This window comes from Anarhichas minor, unplaced genomic scaffold (genome assembly GCF_050575085.1).
Source record: "Anarhichas minor isolate MPS153535 unplaced genomic scaffold, ASM5057508v1 ptg000062l, whole genome shotgun sequence".
NCBI lineage: Eukaryota > Metazoa > Chordata > Actinopteri > Perciformes > Anarhichadidae > Anarhichas > Anarhichas minor.
Window position 1 is genome coordinate 1209923 of NW_027466508.1, and position 12384 is coordinate 1222306.

At 40.6% G+C, this 12384-nt stretch overlaps 1 protein-coding gene across 1 annotated transcript in view; it reads left to right on the forward strand.

The window, feature by feature from the left end:
- The window catches only part of adcy7 (adenylate cyclase 7), a 49133-nt gene that overhangs the window by 28824 nt on the left and 7925 nt on the right, over window positions 1–12384 (forward strand). The window contains exons 6-15 of the mRNA XM_076078065.1: window positions 3171–3331; window positions 5756–5867; window positions 6239–6366; window positions 6876–7034; window positions 7590–7722; window positions 8277–8465; window positions 8678–8721; window positions 10986–11063; window positions 12005–12071; window positions 12200–12297. Coding sequence (XP_075934180.1) covers window positions 3171–3331; window positions 5756–5867; window positions 6239–6366; window positions 6876–7034; window positions 7590–7722; window positions 8277–8465; window positions 8678–8721; window positions 10986–11063; window positions 12005–12071; window positions 12200–12297 — 1169 coding nt within the window. The remainder of the gene's footprint in view (window positions 1–3170; window positions 3332–5755; window positions 5868–6238; window positions 6367–6875; window positions 7035–7589; window positions 7723–8276; window positions 8466–8677; window positions 8722–10985; window positions 11064–12004; window positions 12072–12199; window positions 12298–12384) is intronic.

Consider the following 12384-nt stretch of genomic DNA (forward strand, 5'->3'; position numbering starts at 1 on the left):
GTATGTTAAATATAATAATCATCTCATGCATTTGTGTAAAACAAGCAACTTCTACCGCAACAGTCCACGTAGTACCTCATTAACAAAGGTAAAGCAACAATGACCAACACATGCATCAAGAAACAGAAGGTACATTTACACTAAACATATAGAAGAAACCTATAAACAATAAATCACTACTCTCTGCCTAAGATATGTAATAAAAATCAGGAAAAATGTAATTGGTGAAATGAATTACAGTCTGTATGGCTTTAGGATGAGTGTGCGCCTCCCACCACACACATTTGGTTGAATTAGGCCCACACTACATCCACGCAAACTCTGAAGTAATAATCCATTATAGAATATTGTAAAGAGAAAAAGAAAATGCAGTATTTCTTTATTAAGAAAATAGGTTTTCATACCACCATTCCATTAGCGTACTGTATATTCTAAGCTGAGCATTTTAATACCTTTTATATTTGTCTGCATCATCTGTAACCTCACTCAATGGAGACAAACATTACAGACAAATGATGAACATAGCTAGTCAGTGATTGTTATTGCCATCCTCTTCTAATTTTATTTCATCTTTAAGCTTTGCCTTTGGCTGGCCTCATGTTGACTCTCCCATGGATGTTTTCATTGCGACTAACAAATCCTTCACAAATTAGATTTCCCTGTGATGCCTTTTAAATTAGCTGCATCTGCGCTGAGTTGCTTTGACTTCAGAGACATTTTTAAAACAGTCATTCGTTATGACTGTTGCTTAGTGCGGGACAGGGGAGCTGCTGTGTTGCCTAGCAGGACAAGAAGGAATGATATAATCGTTAACATTTGAAACCTCCTGTTGTATTTCAATCGGGGCTGAAACAAACAGAGCCTGGTGCACAAAGTTAGCCAAAGAGAACAGGGACATAATATCATGGTGGGGTAAGATCCAAAACCGTTCCAAATGGGGAACCAATGAGGAACTCGCATTGTGTTCCCACATTCACTTCAGCAGGAGGTGCAAATGTTTCTACCTACTGCTTTCCCATGAATCAAAGTTAATGTACGTCACTGCATTAAGTGACGACACATTCTTGTTTCCATATTTAAGATATGTTCTATACATAAGTAATTGTATTGATTTAGAAAAATAAGGCCAACTGATAACATTTACAGCACCACTATATCAAGTGACACATCTTACAGTTGCCCACCATCATCTCAACAAAGGCTACTTCATGGGAGGTGAGTTTTCATGCTTTAGACTCGGTGGGAAACTGAAAAGGGTGATTTAGACACACATTCTTACAGACAGACAGAAACTTCACACACACAATTCATTGCCTTAAGTGAGTATTTAACCCTCTTGACCTCTCCCACATTTTGTGTCGTCACAACCTGATCGAAACGAGATGATTCAATTTTGGTTATTTTGGTTTCCAAAGACTCAAAATGTCAATTTCAGTTTTTATGTTTATTTTAGTTCATTTAAAGATGAATCAAATGTGGAAAGCTGGAATGCTTTGAGTCAAAACACATTCGCCTCTTTGCAATAACATGCCAAATTAATTTAAGGTGCAATTTTATTCTTTTGAGTCCTTGAGAAGTCTGTACAACCTGGAGAGTGTCCAGAAGCACTTCAGGGAAATACAAGGCTTGTAACCGCACACTTGGCTTTTGCAAAGAGCCACATGGTAAATTCCGACATGTTAAAGCAAAAGTTCCCATCGTCTAATGAAAAGTAATCTGAACTCTTGTTCTAATGCAGAGCAAACCAAAACTGGGCACAAGTTAATAGCCAAAGTGGTGTATTGACTAGCAAAGGCAAACGGAAGGATCCATAAATCGGGAAATGCAGGAGATTCTTCGGGAGTTATTTCTAGTAAATTAGAAGACAAGACCGTGACCTGGAGTATACAGAGAGACAACTGAACACTTCAAAACAAGAATGTGAATGTCCTTAGGTGCCCCGGCTGAAGCCCACGTCTAAATCCCTTTTGAAAATAACTGTAATGAATTGGACATAACTGTTCACACACACTCCTCATCCCACATGACCTACCCTGAGCCAGCGTTAAGGAAAGCTTTGTAAAAAATGTTTTGATAAAATCCAGATTTTATTGGCTAAGTGCATAACTATGACTCACCGGGTTTTATGCTTGAATATCTGTTTAAATGAGAAATACATATTTCATCTTCAAGCACAGTTCACAAACAAAATATCAACTTTTGATCAGGCGTAATCATCCACACACACACACACACACACACAGTTGTGTTTTCATGACTTGTGGGTATTACATTGACTTACATTCAGTCCCTGGAGACTTAACCACTAAACATAACCACTACTTACCCTAACCTAAACCTAAACTTAAACTAAGTCCTCTTCCTAAAATGTAATGACTTATGTTCTGGGGACGTGCATTTTGTCCCCATAAGGAAGCAGAGTCCCCTCAATGTGAGTGTGTAATCACAAACCTCTTCAAACGCCGCTCTGGTGGTTTGATCCTTTCTTGAGAAGATGCCTCTTCAGATTTCTGTCTTAATCAAGCCATTGAGCTTTGAACACTTCTTTGGCCTCCGACTATTATGGCAGACTGACTCCAATGCTCTTTTGTTACTGAATTAATGCAGTGTGCCATACCCGTGCTGGAGCAGTGGCAGATATTCTTCCTTGTCATGTTTACCATCATTTGACTGTCATGGCAGCGTGGTGAAATAGTGTTTGAATGCATTTGGTATCACTGCATTTAAACCTGTAGGAACATGCTGGTTCCTTCATAAACCACCCCTGCTCTAAATACCACTTAAAAGCTTAACGGTGTGGGGACAGTACTGAAGCTCCAATAGAGCCCCCACAGGTACATACTGGTGCTAGTTCTGAGGTATACCTACAATAGTGCCACAGAAGAAGAGACTGGCACAGGTAAAATAATATGAAAAACAACTTATTGTTCACTTGTCAGGTGAACGGTGTGTGCTTGATGAGACAAAAGTTCCCCGCTGGATATTAAAGAGTGTGATGTTGATGTAGTGGGTCTGAGAGTCTGAGCTTGTGTGCTTGTAATTATGTGTGTGTGTGTGTTTCATGGCTGTTCCCAGATCTTTTTTTCACATCACTGAGTGTGACAGTCAAATAAACCTGGCACGCCCCAAATTGCAGTCATGTAACTAATTGTGAGTGTGTGTGTTTGCAGGAGAACCTGCTGCAGTCTGTGCTGCCAGTCTACATCTCCATGAAGATGAAGCTTGCAATCATGGAGCGCTTGCAAGACTGTAAAGACAAAGAAGAACAACAGCGACTGGTCAAAGACAACAACTTCCACAGTCTTTATGTCAAGAGGCACGAGAACGTCAGGTACAACCACAAACTACCTTCAAATACATAGAAAGCCATAGATGTTTGGATTTATTGATCATTAAATAGCCCTTGTTATTAAGGATCACCTCATCATGGGAGCCTTATTTTACTAGTCAAACCATGCATGGGTTAAAGACCTGACTTATTGATCAGGAGAGTCGGACTAGAATCGGATACTAATTTTGTGAAAACGTAACTTCAGACTATTGCTATGACAGAATTGGGAAAAATCTGTATTTTAAACAGCAACTTATAAAAAGGGAAAGAAATTAGTCTTGTTTTTTTTAAACTTGGATTTTGTTTTTTAAAGCTTGCTATACTTTGATATTTCCAAACTATAAATATAGTTATTTAATAAAAAACATATTTAATGTCTTCTTCATCTGTATTCGTAATTTAATAAATCTTCAGTCGTTCTCTCACGCTCATGCACATCACTTCATAAAGCAATGATGAGGTGCAAAAAGCAGATTTCTCTGACCATTTCTCGTAAAGACGTAGATTATAATGTCTGTTTTCAGAGCAGTGACCCAGTTACAGCTCTTTGTTTTGCAAGGGTTTTATTAATTTAGCAAGTGCTGACAGATATTGGGTCAGCTTAACTGAATTTTGGCAGATGGCTCACCAGCTTCTTTTTCTTTTTTTTCCGATAAATGTAGGCAAGATACAGCCTCTGCCTTAGCTCAATAAGAGACTTGCATTATAGCGTTTCTTAAGAGGAAAATGAATACACTGTAAGAAAGCGTGTTCTTCTTTAGCTTCATTAGTTTTTGTAAATAGAAAATGTTTGTTTTTTTCTCAGCACTGGCACTTTGATTTTAAAGAGCACTTCCTATTCTAATCAGTTGAATTGATAGATCTAATGCTGGAATAACATGAAACTGAAATGGTAACACAGATGGCGAAACATACACCAAATGACTGGGCTTAGAAAGTTTGGACACTAAACTTTTGGTCTCTTGACAATCAAGAGGTCATTGTGAAGACAGCAGGCATGATTGCGACTATGTTCATATAGTAAGAAGGTGTTGAATGATGGCAACCCTGACCTATCCCTATAATTACCCCAGTCAGACCTTTCTGTAGCTGTATTGTCTTGTCTCATGAAGCACCTGGCCGTTTTCGGTCAGGCAGCGAAACAGGTGCAGGATCTGTGTCCCTCTGCTGGTCACCAGACAGGCGATTGTTCTGTTTTTTTTGAGTGAGAGACAAAAAGGCAAGGGAGAGAGAGAGAGAGAGAGAGGGGAGGACATGCAGCAAAGGGCCCCGTGCCAGACGCGAACCCGGGCTGCTGAGGTCGCGCTACCCAGTGAGTTACCAAGCTTCCCCCAGGCTGCCCAGTTTTAACCAGCCGGTGACGGTAATCAGCCCTGGCTGGACGTGGTCATCACAAGTAAAACAAACAGCCTACATGTAGTGCTCTGTGGGTAATTGGATCACACACACAGATCAATAGCTATTTGTGGTGTTTTTTTTTTTTTTTTCTAATATTCCTCATCTCAAAGTCATTTCCCATCATGCTGTAATTTACGTGCACAGCGTTGCTGACATCTCCTGAGATGATCATGGTTGCAATTGTTAGAATTTCTGTTCCCACTGTGGCCAGTCAGTCAGTCAGTTAGTCAGTCAGTCAGGTTTAGGTGCTCTGTGTGAGGTTGGGCTTTTGCCGAACTTCCAGCTGGTGGTGTCGGGGGGGTCTTTCAGAGGTCGGATGAGATAACGGCGCCCCTCTGTGGTCCTCTGATAGGCAGCTTGTAATGATGACCAAGCTATGATTCAGCATTGAACCAGACAGGCTTTTTAATGAGTCACTGATCGGGTCTATTAGAGGTTAATGGGAGGGTAGTCAGCGGCTTTTTTTTTTTCTGCCTGAAATCCTACATCTCAACTCAGGAGCCAAAATGGTCATAATGGGTCATAATGGGCCGACAACGCTGTGCAGAGACAATCAGGCCCAGATTTGGAGGACACAAATGTCAATGCATTCCAGACTGGTGCATCAGGTGGTGTCAGATTGAAAACCCAGGGCTGGTCTCCTCATATTAGTTTTTTTTGTCAGCAGCCAGGACATGTAGATTGCACAGCATTACAGATAGACAGAAGTTACATGAATGGTGTTCACCAGTTATCCATTGTGTGCAACGATGTAACGCACACTGGTCGCTGGCAGGTCTCTTCTTCATGGATGTGGACTTTGAAGGATGCTGTTGTCGCCGTTGTTTTCTCTAGATTCTCTAACTATTAAATCGTTAAAGTAGTATTTCATTTTAGTGTGCGGAAATGTAAGAGTTGTTTAGTTAGTAAAAGATGTAGTCTGTATATCGTCAATACTAACAATCTTTTTTTCAGACATCTCTTCTCTCTTTTTCTGCGAGTGTGTTTTGTGTGTTCAACTCTCATTGTATTATTTCCTTCTTTCAGTATTCTATATGCTGACATTGTGGGATTCACCCGATTGGCCAGTGACTGTTCTCCCAAAGAGCTTGTTATTATGCTCAATGAGTTGTTTGGAAAGTTTGACCAAATTGCCAAGGTGAGTCATCATTTAGGATTTCTTCATGTCCTTATTTAGAATGACACTGAACTCTTAGGTTAACTGGCAGTTGATAGTTTACCTCTTAAAAGAGATTGCAGCTGTAATAATGTAAAGATTAGAGTAGTGATGTTTCTGATGATTTCTGCTATACCTCGTACTGGCTCAAGCCACAACCAAGCCACTTAAACGGCAGTAGTATAACACTGTGGTTGTATTGATTGACTCCCATGTGTTGGCATGTGTGCCCTCATATCCTGTATATCTGCACAGTTCATGCAACCAGGCAACTTTAGTTGAGTATTTGCTTTTTAGAATACTTACCAGGCAAATAACCAGGTTTCTCTTCTTCTCATCGTCATTCCTTAAAGGAAAACGAATGCATGAGAATCAAGATCCTTGGAGACTGCTACTATTGTGTGTCGGGGCTGCCTGTCTCTCTGCCGAGACATGCAAAGAACTGCGTCAAGATGGGCCTGGACATGTGTGAAGCCATCAAGTGAGTGTCAACCATCACCCTCAACCCTGATTGAAACACATTGTGTCTCTCGAATTTAACTCTTAAAAGAGATGAGATAAAAACAATTCATTTTTAGATGAGTTATGTTAATAATTTGAGGAACAAAATATTGTGGTGTATAATTGTGGACTGTAAGGTGAGGCATTCTCAGTGATTATGTCTCGAGTCTAGAGAAACACAATTTTCTTTTTGTACAGCAATGCCTAGAATTGCACAACTTCTAAGTGACATGGCATTTTAAAGAGTGTATTACACCAGAAGGAAAGTCTGAGTGAATGTTGACTCTGCTCCAGCGAATGATGTTTTTAAATCAGGTGTTGACAACAGGACTATTGACACACAGAGACATACAATATGGCTTCACATCGACACATATGGAAAGGGCTGGAGACTTCATTGTGATTTCCTTGAAGGACACTTGTGTTCTGCGTACAGAAACAACTTTCGACAACAGTTGAGCTTTTGTTTTGCCATGAAACACTATCCAGGCAGGTACGGGAGGCCACAGGAGTGGATATCAACATGAGAGTGGGCGTGCACTCGGGCAACGTGCTCTGCGGTGTCATTGGCCTTCGCAAGTGGCAGTTTGACGTGTGGTCGCATGATGTCACACTGGCCAATCACATGGAGTCAGGAGGCCTTCCAGGGTAGGCTGTGTTCATTTTACATCATGAGTTGAATAACTCTTTATACACATTTATGTATCATATTTTGTGAATTTCATTATTTTTTCTAGTAGTAGTTTTACCACGGACCAGCTGAAGATCACGTGATGCAATATCATCATTATTATTGACTATTTTAATAATAACCCAAGTTGCAAAAACAAAATCACTTTTAATTTAGCAACTAAGTTGCATAAGTTAATGTTCAGGTACAGTTACTTACTGGGGGGTGATACACAATACAACTCTGATAATATTAATTGCATAAAAACAATTCCATGATAATAATTTACATGTTACTTGCCTTAGCGTAACCTTATATAATCAATAATTGTTTGTTTTTTCATAACAAGATATTGTAAATGTTCCATTTGAAAAAGATGAATGATACAGATACAAAGTCTTTTATACATTTAAAATGGATTAAAGAGAGCAATCACAATAGTGTCATTGCAGTAAATAAGCCCCATCGACTGGAAATAAGTGTTAAATATGCCATGCAAAGTATTACAATCTTTCTCCTCTTTCCTTGGTCAGACGTGTCCACATCACAGAGGCGACTCTGAAGCACCTAAACAAGGCTTATGAAGTGGAAGACGGCGACGGCCACCTCAGGGACCCCTACCTAAAAGAGCTCAACATCCAAACCTACCTGGTCATTGATCCTCGGGTAAGTTCTCTATTCGTCTTCATCGTCCATGTTAGCATGACGTTGCACCCTACGTGTCAACATTTCATGTTGTATTCCAAATGCTATGAATCATGGTAAATATGTTTGCTCTAATGTCATTTTACAACAACATACAAGCAAATGTCAATTTTCCTGGATTTCCGACTTTTTGGGTTCTGGACAGAAGTACAGTTTCAGCTGCACAACATTACTGCATAATTCGTTTTATTGCTATTTTGATCTTTTGGGCAAAGCATTTTCTTCATCACTCTGCCTACAATTCTCCCCGCTCTTCACCTGATCTAGGACGTAAAACTCTTCCATGCACTGTGCACTTTAAACCGAATTTAGGTGACCCATGTATCAGCTCCAAGCAATCCTGCAGAACTGGATGAAATTCTGCCAAAACTGCTACAAAACTTGATTCAGATCCAGTTTAAAATTGCACAGCCGTAGTGCTATCTCAGAGTGCTCCCTAATGACTTTCAAGGTTTAGGAACGTACTCACCCTGATTTCCTTGCCTCAGCTAATCGAAGTGTGTTTGTGTATCAAGTCTAAGGATACATCATCCAACAGCCGAAACGCGCCTAAACCTCGGGTGAATGATGGTCTGAAGATGAGGGCGTCCGTGCGTATGACCCGTTACCTGGAATCTTGGGGGGCCGTCAAACCTTTTGCCCACCTTCAGAATCGGGAGGGCTTCACCCCAGACTCGATTGTCAACGGCAAGTCACGCTGCAAGGTAAGCAGATGGTTGTTGGTTGTTTTTAAGGCAATAACTTACCCTATGCATCGTCTTGCTGTAGGATATTAAAGGCTTGAGGCCAGTATGATGAACTTTAAAAATAAAAATTAATGCGAGTATTTGTCAAAAATTGTTTCAGTGGGGTTGGTCTTCAACACCCACATTATCATGCGTTCCTATTGAGTGAATATTGTCCCTGTCTTTTCCAGGACATCCCTCTACGACCAACCCCCGGCTCCAAGATCACTGAGAGGTGACTGTTATTATTATTTTGAACTGCAGATATTAAACTGTGACAGAACTAGTGCGCGCGCACACATTAACAATGGGAGTCGGCTCGTGTAACGACACTGTTGCTTAATAGCTGCAAGTGTTTTCCCATCAACTTTCCCTGCCAGGACTTTCCCGTCTGTTCATGGAATCTGAACTGGTCATCGCTCCATCATATCATTTCATTAACAATCTCATGTAATACAGAAGTGCTTAGACGGATATTTCAGGCATTACATTATTGCCAATGTTCAGCTACACACACGATTATCATAATGTATAAGATGAATGCTTTTCATGACAGCCTAGAAATGTTGATGGTTCGATGTCACTAGCTGGTCAGCATAATGCTGTTGTTGTGGTGGTAATCAGAGGAAACAGTCATGTTGGACAAATTGTTGTGACGTGTGAGATTTTTCTTTTCGCTCCTGATGTGTGATCCAAAATGTAAGCGTTTCAGATCCAGTTGATTGTCTAATCTAAAGGGATTTACAGTGAGCAGGCAGTATGTTTTGTGTTTTTGTATTCATGAGATATGAGGTGTGCTGCCTTCCCCCTCAAACAGACTATGAATAATCATTGAGCCATTATTAATTAGGTCAAACTCATGAACATCCCAGTGGGAGTGAAATTACTCTAAAGAACATTTGACAATATGTTCCCAAAGAGTGCTAGAGGAGTTAGTTTTAAACTGCAAATAAAACATTTCCCCATAACTTTGGCAGTGATTCCTGCAGAGCGGTGGGAGTGCTGATCTCTTTAACGAGCCCTGCCATTAGCTTCGAATAATGCATAGACAAAATGATTATGGTTGTAGCTCACAATGGTTGATTCGCCACAGGCAGTAAGCATTCGGAAAAATGTTTAAAGTGTAGCTACTGATTAGTGGGCAGGGCTCACCTACACAAACAGTGTGGGCTGGAGTAATGTGATGTAGAAAAGATAAGTGTGTGCCTGAAAGCTGAAGCATTCCACCCTGTGAGAACAGAGATCCCGGAAATTTGTTGATTTCATTCATGTATTCACTCTCCCCTAGCACAGGCGGCAGCTAGTGAACTGAGGTGAACTGAGGTGCTCCCCTTCAAGCTAAATCAAATGTTTTCTGTGGTTAAAAGTAACAGTTGTGAGCGGATATCTAGTAGTTATGAACTGTTTTGGATAGATTTTCAGATTTATTTGATCAGTGGCCCTTTTTTTTGTTGTGATGAATTTGTGTTTTACTGTTGAACCCTGACAGCTTTGATGAGTCTCTAGAAGAACCGTTCTCCTTGCCTACCCCTCCGTTCAGCAGCTATAAGTGAGTGGGGCCCTTCGTGGCCTGCAAGGTCCTCGTTCCCTCAGTGCAGTAGTTCTCAACCTTTTGGCTTGTGACCCCTAAAAACCACAACAAATAGATGCACGCTCAGAGCGACTTGTTTAAAATGTAAATATTAGACGGTGTGCTTTCACATACTGTAAATAAATATACGTTTCTACCGTTAAATTACAGATTAGTACCCAGAAATCAGTATGCTTCATGCAGTTTCTCAAAATAAACTTAAATATTGTTTAATTGTTTGGGAAGTGGAGTAGATGCAAACATGTTTCAGTTATTACAACAATTAATAAAGAAATAAAACCATCAATTCCAAAATAACAAATATAATTTGCACCAACCTTTTTAAATCATTCTTTGAGCCCAACATCCCAATAATGTGTGTCCTGTCCTACAGCGTGAGAACTACTGCCATGGCGGAGAGCCTTGGTGTCCTAACACTAACCTGAGCAGTGGTGCCATGCTGTTCTTTTCTCTCTGCTACCTCAGGGCAACATTTGATCTCAATAAGCCACGAGAAACCCTGTAACCTCTGTTAGTGGACTGACATGCTCCTATTAACACTGATCACTGGCTGGGGGTTTGTGTGTATCTGTGTGAGTGTTTCCTTCCTGATGGATTTAGGGGTTTCCAAGCAGAAGCACGGCAGACACACTCCAGCTGAATCCCACAGAGATCATCTAACACACAGCATTCTGCATCCGGCACACTCCCTCTACATAACTCTCTCACAGGCACAACCCATATTTCTCTTTTCTCACTAATGCTCAGAATGGCATTAACCGCGTCGTTGCCTCCAAGCAGAGCTAAACTGGACCTGAGTTAACCTGCATGACCTGATCTGGTTTCCCAGCATCTGTACCAGTCAGCGTGTGTGTTTCAGTGTCTGTCCGTCTGCCTCTTCCTAATTGTCTCTGCCATTTCCGGTCCAGAAACAAATCCCAGAAGAGTAAGTTTGATGAAGAGCTGCACAACGAGATGACTACCACCATAGATGAGCTCAGCAGCAAGTAAGCCGATTTTTTTACAAACACAACAAATCACATTTTATGTATGTAGTATATTTGGTATAATAATGTAACCCAAATTGCATGAAAAATATGACTAAAGTTTAAATTGGCACTGACTCACACAGGAGAGAAAAAGCTCTGCTACAGTCTTCTCTCCGGGTTGAAATGTTCCAGCAGGTAGCACTTTGATGAAAAAGCAGGTTTTAGATCGAATGGAAATAACCAGACGTTAATAATGATATTTAGGCATGCCAATGTGAGAAATGTCTCTAGCCGAGATAATGTGGCTCAAAGCTCTCAAGTTTGAGCGAATGCTGTAAAGTGAAACTTCGTGGCTCAAGGGATGGCAGTGTTGGTTTGTCGTTCTTTTGTTGGTCGTTTTGCTTTGGTGTAGACTGACATATTTCAACCACGATGAAATAGATTAACAGGAAATTTAGCACATTTATAGATCCCAGATGATGAATCCTACAGATGTCGGTGATTTCATGACTTTTCCTTCCAGCGCAACCATGAGGTTGACATTTAGTTTTTTTGAGAGAAATATCTCGAGAGCTATTGGATGGATTATTATTCAATTTGGTACAAACGTTCATGCCCCACTCAGGATGAATTGTAATAACTTTGGTGATCCCCCTGTGATTCAGGTCAAAATTTTAAACTGTCCAGTATTTTGGTTTATGTCCACATACCTGATGGTGAGCATGGTAAACAATACGCCTGCTTGACATCATTATGTTAGCATTGTCATTATGAGCAGTTAGCTCAGAGCAACGCTGGGCCTAAATACTTGGTCATTCTTGGTAACATATCTTTGCAAATGAATTTGTAAACATTATTATTACAAATATTACTATCAAGCTAATGCCGTCATAATTTCACCATTTATTATGCCCATACACCCCTACCTAAAGCTCTCTTTCTTCCTTCCTCTCTCTCAGGCAGTGGTCTAAGTCTGAAGAGAGGGGCAGTTTAGCTCTGTGGTTTCCAAAGGATCTGGAAAAACAGGTTAGTTTAACACAAATCTACAAAAAGATCGTCAAAAGCATTCACGATTCCACATTTTCATCATTTCCATTCAAGCATTCTGTTGCTGAACTAGAGGTTTAGGTGTATTCTGTTTTTCCTCCTCCGAGTACCGAGCCCTGGACCTGCCGATGTTCAAACACTATGTTGGCTGTGCCACCTTCATCTTCCTCTGCATCTTTTCGGTTCAGATGTGTGTCACAAAGGAGTGAGTATGACCAGATTTTATAATGCAGTGCAACAGAGGAGAAGAAACGCACTATGTAGATGGTGATTGTACTACTAGGGGAAAAGG